The following is a 17,778-nucleotide window of genomic DNA, read 5'->3' as shown; positions in this document are numbered from 1 at the left end:
TAACCCACGCGCAGGCCAGATCGAGTCCAACTACGATGAGATCACCGACTCCTTCGACAACATGAACTTGAAGGCCGAGCTCCTCCGTGGTGTCTACGCCTACGGTTTTGAGCGCCCCTCTGCTATTCAGCAGCGTGCCATCATGCCCGTCATCAAGGGTGAGTTTGCCCACACACACACAACCCCCACTACACCACCAACACAGCGGAAGAAACAAAACTGACAGACCACAGGCAACGATGTCATTGCGCAGGCCCAGTCCGGTACCGGTAAGACGGCTACCTTCTCCATCTCGACCCTCCAGAAGATCGACTCCAACGTCAAGGCCTGCCAGGCGCTTATCCTCGCCCCCACCCGTGAGCTCGCTCAGCAGATCCAGAAGGTCGTCGTCGCCATCGGTGACTTCATGGACGTCCAGTGCCACGCCTGCATTGGTGGCACCAGCGTCCGAGACGACATGAAGGCCCTCCAGGACGGTCCCCAGGTCGTTGTCGGCACTCCTGGCCGTGTCCACGACATGATCCAGCGTCGCGTCCTCAAGACCGACCACATGAAGATGTTCGTCCTCGACGAGGCCGACGAGATGTTGTCTCGTGGTTTCACCGAGCAGATCTACGACATCTTCCAGCTTCTGCCCCAGAGCACCCAGGTCGTCCTTCTGTCCGCTACCATGCCCCAGGACGTCCTCGAGGTCACCACCAAGTTCATGCGCGACCCCGTCCGTATCCTTGTCAAGAAGGACGAGCTTACCCTCGAAGGTATTAAGCAGTTCTACATTGCTGTTGAGAAGGAGGACTGGAAGCTGGACACTCTCTCCGACTTGTACGAGACTGTCACCATCACCCAAGCCGTCATCTTCTGCAACACCCGCAGGAAGGTCGACTGGCTCACCGACAAGCTCACTGCCCGTGACTTCACTGTCTCGGCCATGCACGGTGACATGGACCAGGCACAGCGTGATGTCATCATGAAGGAGTTCCGTTCCGGATCTTCCCGTGTCCTCATCGCCACTGACCTTCTCGCCCGTGGTATCGATGTCCAGCAGGTTTCCCTTGTCATCAACTACGACTTGCCCGCCAACCGCGAGAACTACATCCACCGCATCGGTCGTGGTGGACGTTTCGGACGTAAGGGTGTTGCCATCAACTTCGTCACCGCTGACGATGTCCGCATGATGCGCGAAATCGAACAGTTCTACAGCACACAGATCGAGGAGATGCCCATGAACGTGGCTGGTAAGTGCCAATCGATTCCTACAAGTTCAAACTTGATTGCTAACCTTGCCGACAGACCTCATCTAAGAAGTTGTGTACTGCTATCTTCTTGTCGCCGCCTCGCTCTGCCCACTAACGCTTCGGTGGTGCATTGGATAGAGGCGGTGATCTTCTAATACGAGTACACCTGCACGGCCAGGTGTTCTCTCTGTTTGGTCCGGTTCAAAAGTGGTTCGAGGTAGGACGAGTGATCGTCTATACATCGCGGCATCTTGGCGTTGGTCTCTCATGTGCGAAATGATTTCCCTAAAAGAATGTCTGCATATGATAGACACACGATGCTTAGCTGACGGATGGGTCTTTTTCTGCAATTTCATGCTATTTTCCTATGTCCTCGAGGATCTGCTGCACGTCGTCAACGCATGCTCACGCGGTGGGATTTGTAGCACTGTTCCGATGCCACGCATGTCGATGATAACGATCGGGAGTTTCCTGTCATATAGAGATGCGATTCAATTGCATGCAAGTTACTTAACATGCTCTTCTGCTGCGATGCCTGGGTGATTGAACTACGACCATTGTCTGTCGAGCATTGACGTCGAGTATACTGTGTCTCCGCACGGCATCTATTTAGGGTGCGGGAGGCTCTGGGGGCTGCCACTAGGTTCCTGCATGCCATCGCCTATCGATAACCTCGGCCCATAAACCCCACCGAGTCTCATGCTCCCGCCCCGGCTCCGACGCACGCGCAACCTCATGAGACCGACAGCATGGCTCGCCCAAAGCAAAGCCATTGCGAGCATGGCGCTTTCCCAGAGATCTGTTGTACGTCTGTGCCTTCGGCGTTGGAGGCTTCCGCTCCTTTCATCACGTCATAGCCCTTTCGTCTGCCATCTGCTAATTACTCGGACAGCGCGCACTGGACCGCCTCCGCACATATACGCCTCCGCCAACGCAATGGTATAATTGCCCCCTTACCAGACGCGCCGCCGTCCTCATATTGCTCTTTCCGGACCGTCATGGCGAGCTCAAGGTGGTCCTTACGATGCGAAGCGCGCAGTTGCGCAACTACGCAGGACAAGCTGCGCTGCCTGGAGGTACTTGCTCAGAAGTCATGCGGGGGATGACATCAGACTTGCCTACTGACACAGTTCAGGCAAAGCTGACACACTCGACGAATCTCCATGGGACGTCGCGCGTCGCGAGGCTGACGAAGAAATCGGTCTTCCTATGAACGACGACAAACTTCGGGGTTTTACCGTTGAACACCTTTGCGAACTTCCCGCAAATCTGGCCAAGACTGAACTTGGGGTGCGGCCCTGCGTTGCCTTCTTGCGCCCTACCCACGTATCTGCTTCCTCCGAGGCGAGTGGCCTTTCTGTTGAAGAGAAGCTTATGCCGCGACTCGATCCCAGAGAAGTTGCTGCTGTTTTCACGGCGCCGTTCCATAATTTCTTGCGCAAGGAGTGGGACGGTGAAGGTCCACCCCCAGTCCAGAAAGACGGCAGGCCTGAAAAGTGGTATCGAGGTTCATGGACAGACTGGCACGAATCACGCTGGCGAATGCACAACTTCTACATGCCACGGCCTCCTCCATCTCCATCCTTGCTACGCAATCCCTCGCGATCCTCTCCACAATCCTCACCAGAGCCCTCGTTGCAACAAAAGTTACCCGATGGAGATGACCCGAGGCCGGAACCTAGCGCCATCGATGCCCTCACAACGTTTAGAGTGTTTGGTATGACAGCAAGGATACTAGTCGATGCAGCCAGAGTAGCATATGGCGAAGAGCCGGAGTTTGAGCACAACAGCCATCACGGAGACGAGGAGATGATAGGAAGGCTGTTGAAGATGGGCAGACTTAGCGAGGTGAGAAAGAAAGGCGAAGTGCTGACCCGAGAGGTGCTCAGGGAAGCTAGCAAGATGTAGAAGCTTAGGGACAACGACACAGTCTAGACGCATTCTTGACGTACTGCCATCAATCGCTACTTTAGAGCTGACCAGGAAGGCATGGTACGAATAATAGCCATATATTGATCTCTACATGAGCTATTCTCACTTTCATTTATGGTTGTTTCGTGTTTGAGCTGAGGCCGCAATGTGGATCTTGCTGGACTCTCAGGAGGGTGAGGCAACAAGGTTCGCCGAACGTAAGAAAGGATAGCAATGCGCGATCGATCTGAGCCAAGATGAAGATCTATCACTGTGGGCAATGCTGAAGGAAGGAAGGATTTTCTAATAGTAAGCCGGGTGTTCTCGGGCGTTTTCTGGGCAGGTATTACGTTGGATCACACTGGATACGAGACTTCAGCGGCATTACTTAGATGAGAACACATGCCAAAGTCATTCACATACACAGGCGCTTGAACGTACGGTACTACGCATCTGTAGCACACCTGTGTATTTGAAAAGTAACCAGCAATTGATGTCGTCCAACAATGCAACATAAGAGCATTGCGAGGACATGATGAGCGCAATTTATGTACGACCAAGGACGCTACACACATACACACATATCAGCTTGGCGAACTCTTGTCTCTTCCGCAGTGCTCCGCGACGCGCCGTCCTGTTCGCCCGCGAGCAACGGGGTGCATGATGTGGTCAGAGCAATGTTGACATGTGAAAAAGTGCCCAAAGGCTTTTCTTGGCAAGTGCACGGCGCAGCCCGCTTTTTAGCGTTCAGCCTCATGCCCAGGTGCAGATCATCATCATCCGGCAACTCTTGCCCCGTTGACCATCTTCACATCCCTTGCCTCTGATCATTCACAATTTGCATCAACGTTGGGCTCTGCGCGTCATCGACGCATCGACAGCACTGCCTCGAACACTGGATCACGGTCCGATTGGTGGCACGAATTTGAGAAGGCGTTGAGAATGCACCGCCCACGCCCAGAAAGCACCTCTTCATCACAGACCCACCGTACGCGAAGCAGTGCATGTTATCCACCTGCGACGGAGCCATGGCGATGATTAACTTTGAAGGTTTACATCGAATTGAACAATGAGTAGCCCCTCTCTCCAAGCAACCTCCAAGCTTGTACGCGCTCACCTTGCGTGGCAGCATCAACTCTATAGGCAGGCTTCTCGAACGCACGTGGGGGCCCGGCGCTTTTTCGAGAAGTCGATGGGTTAAGATAGGCTTTTTGCCTAAGGCTTAGCCTTGGCCGAAGCAGAGTCAAACACCAGAGTGGATCTTGGGCGAGGTTTCTGGCATTGTTGAGACGACTTCGAGATTTTGTCGCGACGATCTTGGCCCGACAAGGTTCGAGCGCCCACAAGCATCAAGTGCCGCTGGTGTCAAACTTCCTCAACCTTATCTCTGTTCTAGTATGCGGTTGTGGCTTCTTCGGGCTGCGAAACGGTGGCCCCTTGTTTTGGTGCGTCTTGCGCGGGATGCTTGGCATCAAAGCCGACGCAACGGGCTCCGCTTTAAGCGTTTCGTCATCCGTTTCGACGCCCCTTTTTGGACCACGAATCACCGCCGCTCAACAGCTTGAGCCGCATCTTATTTTCTCGTTGCCCACGTTCCGCGCTTAGGAAATACCCTGGCCAATTCGGAGGATCCCGGACCGCACCATCTCATGGTGATCCAAATTGGAGACCGCCAGCCAGCCGACCAGGGGTTCTCTGAAGTCCAAGGGACTCACCCTGCTCCGCGGCGCGAAGCCGATGCTGTGTCAGAGCGATTCGGTCCTGTTGCTCTTGAAGCGATGCGTCAGGTTTGCTCTAGACCCTAGAGATATGAGTTGTAAAATGTTTCCATATGACAGACATGGTGTAAGAAAGGGCACCCCCGTATACTCATACGACGTGGAAATCGCCGTATCGACACTGAGTGGATTCAACAGACGAGAATCGTCCGGCATACATTAAGTTATCCACGAGGTACGCAAGCAACATAGCCACGGTGCAGATCAAAGAATGCGATAAGCATTCGTCTTGAATGTGCTAAGCGACGGAAGCTAGGTCAAACGTCTTGGCGCATCGTGCACTGCCAAGGTGGAGTTTCCATTCCTGGGACTAGATGAAGCGAAGACGACCTCAGGTCGTTATCTAGCAGCACGTGCGTTGGCTGCAGCCCGGAGCTTATTCGACGCTTTGATGTGGATACCAGGAGGACATACGCAACACTTCGTCCTCGCCAAGCACTCTGAGATCCCACCATTACTCCTAGGAGCCTCTCTGACTAGCTGCCAGAGGCCTTTGGCGCTAGGCTGGCACGCCGTTCGAAACAGGACCGATAGTAAAGAGACAGCCCCATGTTGATCCCGCTCGGCGCGTGTTAATACACTGGTGTAATCCCGAGCATCGCCTCTTGGGTTTCTATCAAATTGCCCCGTGCAGGTCAATACTTGTCCCTATTGCGCGTTTTGTGGTCATAGTTTCTTTCGGTTTATTTCCTTTATCTGCCGTCACGTCCATCTTTTAGTCTTCTTACGGTGCAGGCCACCTATTCTCTCACTTCACAATGGATACTCGCTACCAACCAGAAGGTTTGTCCTTTGGCACAAAGGACAACTTCAGCCCTAATTTCGAGAATGGACGATTCCCTCTCGCTTCCGACCAGCAACAACAATCCCAATATACACCTCAACCACAGCAACTGAGCCAGTATGGCCTACCTTCGGGTCCTCGTATGCAGACTCCCCAGCAGCAAGGCCAATATGGACTGCCTTCTGGACCTCGTCAATCCCAGCACTCGCCTCAGTCAAGCCGGGATGTAAACAACTACTCCCGCTTGTCCAACCCTCAGCAGCAGCAACAGCCACTAGAGCAGCAACAGCAACAGCTACAATCGAACCAGTACCAGCCTCAACCTGTCGCACCTCAACAGAGCCAGTTCCCATTCCAGTCTGGAGAGACCACTCGCACCAACACATGGGCGAACAACACGCCAGCAACGCAAACTCCAGCGCCAATGTACGCTTCTGACGCAGGCTACTTCCCCGGCCCAGTCGACGCCAATGGGTACCGTATCGATACGAAGGAAAGGCCACAACAGCCAGAGAACCCCTTCAGAGACCCAGCTCTCCAGTCTCCGCCACCAATGGACGACGTCGATCTGGAGAAACACAAGCACGACGATGGCCACTCAGGATGGGACAAGCACACTAAGATTCCTGGCAGGAAGGACCCTAATCAGCCATATCTTACCTTTGGAGAGCGAATCAGGCACTACACATGGGCGAACTACACCCTGACCATGGCCACGGGTGGTCTTGGTACGCTCATCGCTATCCAGCCCCATTCCTTCCCTGGTCTTATCACTATCGGTGCCGTTTTCTACATCCTCAACCTCATGCTGTTTACTGCTGTAACAATGACCATGGTTCTTCGTTTTACCAAGTATGCTGGATCCTTCAAAGCCTCTATCACCCACGAACGTGAAGGCCTCTTCCTCGGACCATTCTTTCTTTCCATCGCTACGATCATTACCGGTACTCAGAAATACGTCATAGAAGCTTACGAAGCGGATCATCCAAACCGAGCTTGGGCAGTCACCACAATGGCGGTTGCATTCTGGGCCTACACTTTCTTCGCTTTCTGTCTGGCTAGCTTCCAATACTCGTTCCTCTTTTGCCACCATACATACAAGCTCACCAGCTTCATGCCTTCGTGGCTTCTACCTATCTTCCCTATCATGCTTTCGGGTACGATTGCGTCGACCATTGCCGCTTCACAGCCTGTGTCTGCCAGAATGCCGATTCTGGTTGCAGGACTTGGATGCCAGGGTCTTGGATTCACGGTAGCTATTCTCATGTACGCGCATTACATTGGCCGTCTTATGCAGGTCGGGTACCCCGATCGTGAGCATCGAGGAGCCATGTTCATCGCTGTCGGCCCGCCTTCTTTCACCTGCTTGGCTTTGATTGGTATGGCCAACGCCCTCCCTGACGACTTCGATTTGCAGGGAGACGGCCTCGTCGATGCCAAGCTACTCAGGACTCTGGCTCTAATTGTCGCGCTTTTCCTTTGGGTATTGGCTATGTGGTTCTTCATGGTCACTCTTATCGCTGTAAGTTTGCTACAACACCACATTCCTATCAATTACTAACATCGTTTTCAGGTCATCAACTCCTGGGCTGTTTACTTCCATCTCGGATGGTGGGCTATGGTCTTCCCCAACACCGGTTTCGTCATCGCTACCATCTCCATTGGCAACTCCCTAAAAGATGAGACGGTGCTCTATGTTGGGAACGGTCTTACGATCGCTGTTATCACCATGTGGTTCTTCGTCCTGTTCAAACACGTTCAGGCGGTCTACGTGGCAGATATCATCTATCCCGGCATGGACGAAGACATTGCCGATCACTAAGCACCAAAATACAGTGATCTCGGCACTTTCGCCTCACGCCGTGCGATCTCTGCTGTCAACTTATTTTCACGGCGTTTTCTCTTCCGGTCTGATTCTATCACTCGTTGTACAACCACGTATACGCCTCACGTGAGCCAAAAGCATCACGCTCCTTTATACCCCATGTTTTATCCTCTCTGTTCTCGCCACCGCTTCTTGCCTTCTCCCCTCAGAAGCCGCCAGCAGGTCTCAACGCTTCTGCCCTTATAGATCACACTCCACCATCGATTCCAAGCATTAGACCTAGGGCGCGACAACAGAACAACTTGTAATGCACCATCTCAATCTCAGTCTTTGTATTTCAAGTTTATCCTTTTCCTATCAGCTTTTGCATAGCGTCGGCGTAAAAAAATTGGGAAGGGGCAACAGATACCATGGGCAATGATTTGAAGTTGCGCACTGCACTTTGATGGGCATATAGAACGTCCAATTCATATAGATCCACAAACAATGTTCGAATGCATGCGCGCGTTTGTTGCTCTTTCCCACCAATTTTGGTGCTTTCTCTTTTTTTCGTCATGCTCATTCCGCAGCTCTTCTCCATGAACCATGATCTGGCCCTCACTACCTCGAAGACCCCTTCCCCAGAAAATCATCATCACAACCCCATCTCATCACATCTCCGCTCTCACTCCGCGTAAAACAAGGCTGACAAGCACATAGACAATTAAAACGGCAGATAACACACTGCATGAAACACCTCAACAGTCTCACATACTAGTGGCCGCGCCAGCATTACAACCTCCGACCTCCGAGGATTATTGTGAAAAGCTTGGCCACCTTGGCGGAACTTCATCATCTCTGACACGTACCTCCCCCCTTTTGAGCCAATGGCGGACCAGACCAGGAGGCGGAGAAACTTCCGCTAATGGTCTGTGCGTTGCGCTGTGCGGACTTCTTTTGTTTGATGCACAGAAGCCAAGACGGTCTTGGTTGGTACTTGGTTCGTGAAAAAGATATCTTGGTGATTCAAGTGAAGGCTTGGTTTGTCCTGATCTGGACCACGCTTGAGATGCGATTGGGGACGGCGATGCGTACCGGAGCGGAACGGAAAGGACTGTGTTGCTACAATGCGTGTGTGTATATCGCGACCGGATAAGATTCGATGCGGGCTTGGCGAGCAAGAAAAGACGTCCATGGAGTGGACTGAGTGGGGAACGTCTCTAACAGCACAGTGGGGTTGAAGTGTATGGAAGATGGAGAGTCGATGGGGAATTGGGGAAAGTGGAGATGTAGATCAGTGTATGCGTGTTGTATGGTACCTATGGACTCGTCAAGTCGACCAACGCTCCGAGACGCTTGACGCGTAATATCTGTGACGCGGATGACGTTCGATATTTCATGACGTCTATCGTTCTACAGCGAGCTCTTTGGTGTCTCTCGATCTTTTATCTGTCTCACTAGTCGCAGCGCTTCGTCCAGTCCTCGTTTGGTGTTCTCAAAGTATACGTGGGAGAAAGAGCTGCTGGCTTGACCACTGATGGTCCTTGCTTGGATACCGTGGCTTATCACACTTCCCTGGAGCAGCATTAGCATGATGTATTTTCTGCTTTCGAGCCATACATCGTAACGTTGAAGTACATCCACCTCATCATACAAGAACAAAACAAGACAAGTCCAGACACTTACCCTCATCAAGTGAAAAACCCTCGCGATGTCCCATTTATCCCTTCTGGGATCCCAACCCGCCTTCTGCTCATACACATCCAGCAGCCCCCCCATCCTTGGCAAACCGTTCTCTGCTAGATTCTCCTCGTCATAGACGTCACCTCCTTGATCATCTCTCACCACCTGCTGTACCGTAGGCCCTCCAGGAATTCCACTCTTACTAGCCCGATTCCAATACGGACCAGTCACATACACAACATCCATAAGCGGATGCCCCAACGTACTCAGTTCCCAATCTAGCACAGCAATGACCCTGGGCTCCGTAGGATGCAGGATGATATTGTCAAACTTGTAGTCCCCATGGATAATGCAAGTGCGCTCGCTGGGTAGATGACTTCGTATATAGGCCACGATCTCGTCGAAGTGGGGATGTGCACGGCCAAGTTGTTGGTTAGTAGCGACATCGCGGACTTGAGCTTGTTGAGCTTCGATACGGGAGAAAGTGTTGCAATGGCGGGCGTAGAAATCGGTTTTCTTGCCAAAGGTTGATAGACCGATGGTGTCTGGGTTGATGGAGTGGAGCCAGGCTAGGGTAGATATGACGGACTTCCACGCGGCGCAGCGGTCTGAGAGAGGGAGGGTGGAGAGATTGGGGTCCGTTATTATGCGGCCTTTCACAAACTCCATGATCTGTTTACCAGTACATGTTAGATGGAAGAGATGAAAGATGAAAAGAGAATGGGACGTACGTAAAAAGCAGTTCCGATGATTGAAGGATCCATACATAGACAGTATACTTTTGGTACAGGGAAACCCTCCACTGTTCCGAGTGCTTTCAATACCTTGTATTCTCGATCGACTTGGTGCGCGACAGGTGAGATGATAGTCCCGCTGGGTTTCTTCCGGAGGATATAGCGTGTACCAGAGGCATCGTCGACAAAGTATGTCGGGTTGCTCTGTCCATATCCAATCTTTGTCGATATCACAGGTGTCTGCAGATTGGGTATCTCTTGCTGTAGATATGATCCAAGCTTTACGTCGTCCAGATCATGCTGCGTCTTCTCTTTCTGTGTATTAGCCATGGTGAGCCAACTTCTGCTTTCTTTATCTCTCAGATCCAATTATACAGGTGAATCCAGGTGGAAACACGAGATGCATTGTGGTTCTAAAATTGTGCATTGGAGATCGTAGTGTTGTTCGAGTAAGTTGTGTCGATCTAGAGGTTAGCCTCGGGAAGTCGCGTATGAGGGGTTCTGGGAACGAGCTAGTCTGTGCTTGCGGGGCGGGATCTACGACAAGGCGCAGTTATTGCGAACAGCAAGTCGAGCAGACTGGGTAATGAGGATCGTCAGCGCTGATCAGAGTAGGATTGCCGTGCAGCAATGAAGCTGAATTGATATAATCTCTACGCTAAATAATCGCGCAAGACGAGCATCAACTATGCTCTGGGTATCCCAAGAAAAGCTATAAAAAAGCCCAACTGCAACGCCAAAGAAGGAATAAGACAGGAACAATATCCCAATCGACCATCTTCTACTGTTTTACAACTTAGACACAAGAATTAGAAACCTCTCACATGGCGCTTCGTGTCTAAATATTATTTTTCCGGCCAGATACTCTTGTGCCCTTACGACGACGCCTCACTACCCTCGCTGCTGAAGTAACTTTGATCCAATCGTAATATCCACTCAATCTTTTCCCTCTCACTTCTCGCTCGGAAGATATAAGTATTGCTTCTGGCAAAGACGGCAAAGACAACGTCCTTGTGCACGCCAGCATTTCCTTGTCCGTTACTTTGCTGTCCGCCTCCAAGTAGTTTCGCAATCTGCGGCGAATGATCAATGCGCGCGGTGCTGACATTAATGGCATTGATTTCGTCGCCATCTGATGAATAGATGTGGAGATAAGGCTTTCGCAGCTCAACGTATCGCCGGATCCAGCGCGTGTTCGTTGGATCCGGAGTGAGGAGATAGGACGCTTTCATGAGATTCGGATTTTTGCTAATGAACCGGACGGTAGCTGTTAAGCTAGGTGTTGGGTTTGGCGACGGAGAAGAAGAGCGTGACGCGAAGGCGGCGCCATTGACGGGTGGCTCAAGGTTTGTGGGGTTGAGTATGATCTCTGCCGGAGCTTTCTTGGTTTTCCAGAGTGAAATCATGCGTTGCAGAAGTGCTATCTGAGCGTCTTCTAAGGGCTTGTCCTTGTTGGAAGCAAGTGCGGAAGTGGGTATGCTCAGTGCCTTCGACGACAAGACGGAACGCGCCGTTTCTATATCTGCGATGCGAGCGCGGCGCTTCTCAACATCGATGAAGTCGCGTACCAAAGAGACACCACGAGGTGTCCAGCCCGAGAGCTGTTCTTCGCCCTTTACATAGTCGTCTTTTGTGTTCATGCGCCAGAGGTCTGTCGCACGCTTGACAGATGTGGGACGGATTGCGACATTGAAGATTCCTACTGTCGAGTGAACAACTTTCACGGTATTCCAGATACTGGCCAAAGAGAAGAGTGACGTTTGGCGCATATACGAGCGGCCTCGAATCTGTACGAAAAGGTCGAAAGAGAAGGACATCGGTTCGATAAGTTTGGAGGATGTGACGTCGAAGAGGAGCGTGACCTTGACGCGGAAGTTGTCCTTTGTCGCGCGATCTAGTATTTGTGACGCGTGAGCCGTGCTGTCCCATCGTCCTACAAATTTGACATTCGTGGTGCCATCGGCGTTCTTCCGAATGACGGGTGGGGAGATGAGATCGACAGGTACTTCCTTCACAGGTGAGCCGTAGTTGGGACTGTTGCCAGCTGCGTCGACCATTCGAATGTGACCCATGCGTACCGACTTTACATCCTCCCACTGAATTGTATCTCCAGAAGTGTGTGTAAGGTTGACAACAATGCGACGCGCAAGACCTTGGTGAAGTTGGTATACCCCGGCGTCCGTAACGTTGCTTTGTGTTACCTCAACAGGCTGGTAGGTCCCATCGTCCGTGATTTCTTGTATCTGGATGCGTGAGAAGATGTCATGTGTATCCTCTGTGTAAAACTCCGACTCTGGCAATCGCGCATGACGGCGCTTTTGCTTGGGTTTTTCTGCAGAGTCGCGCATATCATCCCAGCTCAGAAGCTTATCGAGGTGGATGTCGGTGACCTTCGCGAAGATAGAGATTCGAAGGAAGGTCTCACGCGGGCTTGGGTAGGGAAGGCTCATACTGTGTACACTCTCAAAGCGGATAGGCCCTTCGTTAAAATCGGTGATCCAGGTTGTGGTCGTCGCTCCACTCTCGTCAGAGATACCGGGGACGAAGAGTACAGCATGGACTTGAGTGCCTTCTCGTTCTGGAAACCCAACAAGTTCATGCATACCAACATTGAACTTCAGCGTAGTAGAGGGAGCCTCCGCAGAGGAAGGCTCTAGCGATAGCCGGATGATACCAATAGGGTTCGCTGTGTAAGGAGAGATGACATCTAGACTAAAGTCTCGTACTCTAGACTCGAACACAGCAGCAAGCGGAACGTCCACATCGCCAATGCGCGAGAACTCGGGCATACAGGGTTCGGAGAATGGCGACTCAGGGTTAAAGTGCTGAAAGTATTCTGGTCGGTTCATATACTGATGCATTTGATGCATCCGTCGTACGCGATCGCGGAGCTTCTGCAATGACCACAAATGCACCACTTCCTTCTTGAAGTCGATGACACGAACACCAACACATGGCTTAGACTGGCTGTCGAGGTGTTCGTCGTCTTCGCCGGGGATGCCCATGTTGACTAAGTCGTAAGATGACGGAACAGTATGGCCGACGTCGACAATACAGAATTGGAAAACCACGTGCTTGTCCATCTGTTGGCTCATGACTTGAGCTTCCTTTAGGATAGCTGCGTTCTGCAGAAGCGTCTCCGCCATAGTGACATACTTTCTTCGCCGCCACTGTCTGAACACTGTCCGGATCAACTCTAGTTGCTGTTCATTCTGCTCGGTGTTTCCGGGTATTGTTCCGACCTCAGAGGCTCCATTACTCTCGGGTACGCTCTCGGGTACCCATTCGTGCCCAAGCTCTTTCATTTGGCGCGCAAAAGCCTCTTGTTGCTGTTGTAATTGCTTCTGCATCTCTTCTTTCGCAGCCCGCAGCTGTTCCAACTCAACTTTGGCTTCTGCATCAGCCTTCATTTTCGCACTGTACTCCCCCTTCTTTTCGTCTATCTGGTCTTCCATGTCTTCTCTTATCTCTTCCATCTTTTCACTGCCGTCTTGCCTCGGCGTGGACGGCATCGTCAACATGGTGTCGAGCGAGAAGTTATCCAGTGTCCCTCCAGAGGCATACTTCTCTCGTACAGGATACGACGACATTGACTCTGTATCTTCGTCACTGAATATCCTACTCTCAGGACGGGCTTTGCGGGTTTCGCGCAACCTGCTGAGATCCTCGAATAGTGCTTCAAAGTCCTCGTCTGGAAGGTTCTCGATCCGTTTATCAGGCCCGAGCCAGGCGGTAAGAGCCTCTCTGCGTGCGTAAGAGAATTCAGACTCACGACCGCGTTGCCAGAATGCAGGCGATCCTGCTCTGGGACTATCGGGGTCGAAATCGGAGTTTGCTATGCTGATGGCGCTGTACGATCTGTCGTGACCGGGTCTTGGTGCAGGCGAAGGAGAGTTGAGCTGGCTGGCAGTAACCGTCTGGCGGAGTAGGCTTGTGCCTACTTCAGCACGCTCAGCTCTTGCCTCTTGTGGGTTGTTGAAGCGGAAGATGTGGAAGTCGCCGAGGATGATGCGGTGACCGCTCTTGAGTAACCTTGGCTTATCGATGCGTACGCCATTGACCATGACACTGGCGGTTTCCTGGGGTATCACAGTCACCTTGCCGTCCACGTTTTCGAAGTGACAGTGTTCTGCAAGAATTTGTGAACCATTCAGACGTATTTGAGCAGTCTGGTTTTCGACGTCAGAATTGCCTACGGTCGTTGTCCCTGGTTTCAAATTGTAGACAAGACATTCAGTCAAGAGTGGATCATCGCTCAAGTTGACCAAATGAGGCATGTTCTTGGGTGTTGATAGGCCAACAAAACCCTTTTCAATACTGATGCCAAGCTCCTCCAGCGCAGCCTCCCGCTCTTTGTGGATCTCTTCTGTCTTTTGCAGTTTCTCTTCCCAGGTTTGGTTCAACTCGGTGTAGAGTTTTTCGGATTGATCAAGCTGCTCAGCAATTTCAGCTTTGGAGACTTTCTTGATCGAACCGTCTGCTTGTGTAATAGAAACGATTTGCTTTTCCAGCGGTGTGTCGGGTGCATATTGCTCTTCCACGACGCCGTTTCCTCCGGCACCCCCGCCCCCTCCTCCGCCTAGCTGGGACCGCAGTTTTGAAAGCTCTTCCTTGAGTTCTCTGATCATGCGCGCGTTGGGGTCCTCGTTCACGACAGCGTGGTTCTTGATGCGTTTGGCGGAATCGGCGTAGCGGAGGGTCGAAAGTGTCTCCTCAAAATTAATGTCGGCGGGAGAGATGGCGGCAATCATAGCAGTCATACTGTTTCCTCCTAATGAGTCTTTCAGGAGCCATGTTAGGATAGAGTCTCGATACGGCACTTGTGTCTTCTTCTTCCCTCCCGATGACTGATCTGCAAGCGCTGCAATGACACGACCCAGCGTGGATAGTGACCTGTTGATCTCTGCGCCCTCCTTCAATCTTGCACCAGTTGCACCAGTGGATTGCGCTCGTTCTGATCCAGCCAAATCGACCAGACTAATCTTGGCCACCCTCTCCCCGCTCATGCTTGTCTCGACATCGTGGCGCTTCTGGGTGAGGGTAAGGGTAAAGACGGCGTGCGATCGGGAGGACGTCTCGTTCATGTTGGTTGCAGCCACAGTACGAGCCTTGTTTCCTTCGTCCATGAGGTTCTCGATTTCGGGGAAGGACTGAACGACGAGTTTGGCCAGATCTTCGACATAGGGACCGGTGGATGGATGCTCTCGAACTCGTAGATTTCCCTTGTTGGATGGATTCAGCAGATCGCGCACGCGCTCGTTGTAGATTTCCAAATACGAGACTTCGACGGTGCACGAGGAGTTCTTGTCTGCTTGCAATCCCTTGATTCTCTCAAACATGTCCTGGCAAATCTTGGGGATGATTCCGTACTCGGCGCCATAGCCCATCATGGAGTACGACTTTCCTGAACCCGTCTGACCATAGGCGAAAATACAGTTGTTGTATCCCTGGAAGGCATTGTCGAGCAGCGGCTTGCCCAGGTCTTCGTGTAGGTTGTCCTGGCCCGCATAGTTGGGAGCGTCGCGGTCAAAGGACCAGTACGACCTGTCGAATGCGAACGTCTTGGTGCCTTCAGCGGCGGCTTTGGCGGCTTTTCCTTTGACGTCGGCGTGTGATGGGGGAGAGAGGATGGTCTGGTCGCCCTTCATCTGCACGATACACTGTGCATTGCGCGCCTTTTCTGCGCCCTGTTAGTCGCAGCCTTGCCTGGATCCAAGTGAAGCCTACCTCGGCCGTTGAAGGGCCTGCATCGCACCACGACCTTGATGTTCCCTCCGCCAGACGCCATGATGGGTGCGGTAACTTAATTCCTGGGAAATCCGGGGTACTCGGAGAAAGGAGATGGCAACGGGGCGCTCGGTCTATGCAGCGGTCAGACGCGGAATCTGGGAGACTTCATGGGCGGCGACGACGGCGAACGGGCTTGGTCGGGCGTGTTCGCGGCTCAGGGGGTGGTGTTGTGGTGCAAGAGTATTTGTTGTTTTGCTCATTAACCACCAACTGCTCAAGATTAGGTACGCGATCCTGGCACGAGTCCTCGATCCCTGCAGCCCACTAATGCGCTTGGACTTGAATGCTGGCTGTCGTGCAGTGGGACCCTGACACGGTTCAGAGACACTGACACTTGTGCCAACAGTTAAACATATATTACAAAGATGAAGCTGCCGATGGCACGTCTTCTGCCAGGCACGCTTTCCACTTGTCGAGGGGCAGCTCCAGAACGGGTCGGTACCTGGCATGTGGAATGCTGGGGACCCTAACTCTGCCTGCGCAGTGCGTCATTCCTCACCAAAAATAATAATAATTCACGACCGCGACAAAACCACGCCAAGGCACGCGACACCCGTTCAACGCGCACAATCCAATGTCGGCGACAGAAGCGACCAACGACATGTTCGCGCCGCCCGTGAACCGCGCCATGAAGGTGCTGGATCGCAGCTTCTTCCAAAAGACCATCCCCACCTCGGCTGCCCGCATCTTCAACCCCAAAGACATATCGCGATGCCGCAAGGAACTCACCGCCAGCAAGGACACGCTCCCAAACAATCGGGTGGACCCTATAAGAGCTGACCCCGATCCGGAAAGAGCGACCAAAGGAACAAAATGCCTGCTTCTGCGACCAGAAATTGTCCATGGTGGTGAGTCACAGCGTGGTGGTAGTACATGGAAGTACTGAGTCTGAAACCAGGCAGATCGGACGACATGGTCCCCTAAGCTACAGAGCCTTGAGCAAGACGGTACACTGGGCGTGATACCCTACCAGCTGCAGCTCGATTACGACTACTTCACTTACTCGGAGATAACGAGTGCCATCATTCCCCCGCCCGAATCCGTACACGACGACGAGATACCCCAGGGCTTTGCCCTCGCTGGTCATGTCGCCCACCTGAACCTCCGCGAACGATACTGGCCCTACAAACACCTCATCGGGACTGTCCTTGTGGACAAGAACCCCATGGTCAAGACTGTCATCAACAAGCTTGATAACGTAGGCACCGAGAATGCCTTCCGCACCTTCCAGTACGAAGTGCTCCACGGACCAGATGACATGAACGTCGAACTGCGCGAGCAAGGCTGTACTTTCAAATTCGACTTTGCAAAAGTGTACTGGAACACACGTCTACACACCGAGCACGAGCGCCTCTGCAACATGTTCCGTGAAGGCGAGGCAGTGTGCGACGTCATGGCCGGCGTGGGACCCTTTGCCATACCAGCTGGAAAGAAGAAGTGTTTCGTCTGGGCCAATGACCTGAACCCCGAATCCTACAACTCGCTCGTCGGAAACATCAAGATCAACAAAGTAGGTGACTTTGTCCGTTCCTTCAACACCGATGGTGGAGCTTTCATTCGTCAAGCATCGGCCGATCTGTTGACCAGCGACGAGCATTCCGTCGCCATCTATCCCAAGACAAAATTCTCTCGCAGCAAACCAGAAGAGAATAAACAACCAGAGCCCCTCAAGACGCTTGTTCAGCCACGCTTCTTCTCACACTACGTCATGAACCTGCCCGCCTCTGCCATCACTTTCCTCCCCTCCTTCATCGGTCTCTACGCCAACGTCCCTGGCCACTCCGCTGCTGATATCAAGAAACTCCTCGCACCGCACACTTCCCAGAAGCTGCCCATGATCCACGTACACTGCTTCTCTACAAAGAGCGACGACAACGTAGAGGAGATCAAGGGTATCTGCGACGAGGTTAGCAGGCAGTTGTGTACAACCATCACACCGGATATGGAGGATGTGTATATACATGATGTAAGGGACGTAGCGCCTAAGAAGAGGATGTTTTGTGCAAGTTTTAGATTGCCCGAGGAAGTTGCTTTTAGGCAAATATAGAGCTCGGTGCTG

At 52.3% G+C, this 17,778-nt stretch overlaps 6 protein-coding genes across 6 annotated transcripts; 4 read left to right on the top strand and 2 right to left on the bottom strand.

Moving 5' to 3' along the window:
• The first annotated feature begins 184 nt into the window (after positions 1–184).
• Positions 185–1,615, top strand: CC77DRAFT_806355 (P-loop containing nucleoside triphosphate hydrolase protein). The gene has a single exon (XM_018533278.1). It carries the CDS (start codon positions 407–409, stop codon positions 1,388–1,390), a length of 984 nt encoding a protein of 327 aa, XP_018386936.1. The 5' UTR covers positions 185–406; the 3' UTR covers positions 1,391–1,615.
• A 316-nt stretch (positions 1,616–1,931) lies between these two features.
• On the top strand, positions 1,932–3,260 carry CC77DRAFT_1019446 (hypothetical protein; the record flags this gene model as incomplete). The annotated part of the gene is made up of 3 exons (XM_018524830.1): positions 1,932–2,039; positions 2,128–2,311; positions 2,371–3,260. 3 exons carry the CDS (start codon positions 1,935–1,937, stop codon positions 3,141–3,143), a joined length of 1,062 nt encoding a protein of 353 aa, XP_018386935.1. The 3' UTR covers positions 3,144–3,260.
• Positions 3,261–5,462: 2,202 nt separating this feature from the next.
• CC77DRAFT_805779 (hypothetical protein) lies at positions 5,463–7,779 on the top strand. The gene is made up of 2 exons (XM_018533276.1): positions 5,463–7,230; positions 7,282–7,779. The coding sequence occupies exons 1-2, from the start codon at positions 5,683–5,685 to the stop codon at positions 7,528–7,530; spliced, it is 1,797 nt and encodes a 598-aa protein (XP_018386934.1). The 5' UTR covers positions 5,463–5,682; the 3' UTR covers positions 7,531–7,779.
• Positions 7,780–8,925: 1,146 nt separating this feature from the next.
• CC77DRAFT_1030324 (kinase-like protein) lies at positions 8,926–10,259 on the bottom strand (the record flags this gene model as incomplete). Its single annotated transcript, XM_018526582.1, has 3 exons — positions 8,926–9,087; positions 9,199–9,867; positions 9,927–10,259. 3 exons carry the CDS (start codon positions 10,257–10,259, stop codon positions 8,926–8,928), a joined length of 1,164 nt encoding a protein of 387 aa, XP_018386933.1.
• Positions 10,260–10,804: 545 nt separating this feature from the next.
• Positions 10,805–15,717, bottom strand: CC77DRAFT_1060317 (kinesin-domain-containing protein; the record flags this gene model as incomplete). The annotated part of the gene is made up of 2 exons (XM_018528327.1): positions 10,805–15,609; positions 15,657–15,717. 2 exons carry the CDS (start codon positions 15,715–15,717, stop codon positions 10,805–10,807), a joined length of 4,866 nt encoding a protein of 1,621 aa, XP_018386932.1.
• A 327-nt stretch (positions 15,718–16,044) lies between these two features.
• On the top strand, positions 16,045–17,766 carry CC77DRAFT_1049299 (hypothetical protein; the record flags this gene model as incomplete). The annotated part of the gene is made up of 2 exons (XM_018527567.1): positions 16,045–16,567; positions 16,622–17,766. Exons 1-2 carry the CDS (start codon positions 16,294–16,296, stop codon positions 17,764–17,766), a joined length of 1,419 nt encoding a protein of 472 aa, XP_018386931.1. The 5' UTR covers positions 16,045–16,293.
• Positions 17,767–17,778: the final 12 nt, after the last annotated feature.

This window comes from Alternaria alternata (genome assembly GCF_001642055.1).
Source record: "Alternaria alternata strain SRC1lrK2f unplaced genomic scaffold CC77scaffold_8, whole genome shotgun sequence".
Taxonomy (NCBI): domain Eukaryota; kingdom Fungi; phylum Ascomycota; class Dothideomycetes; order Pleosporales; family Pleosporaceae; genus Alternaria; species Alternaria alternata.
The sequence above is the reverse complement of the archived record's forward strand: the minus strand, read 5'-3'. Positions and strand labels throughout refer to the sequence as shown.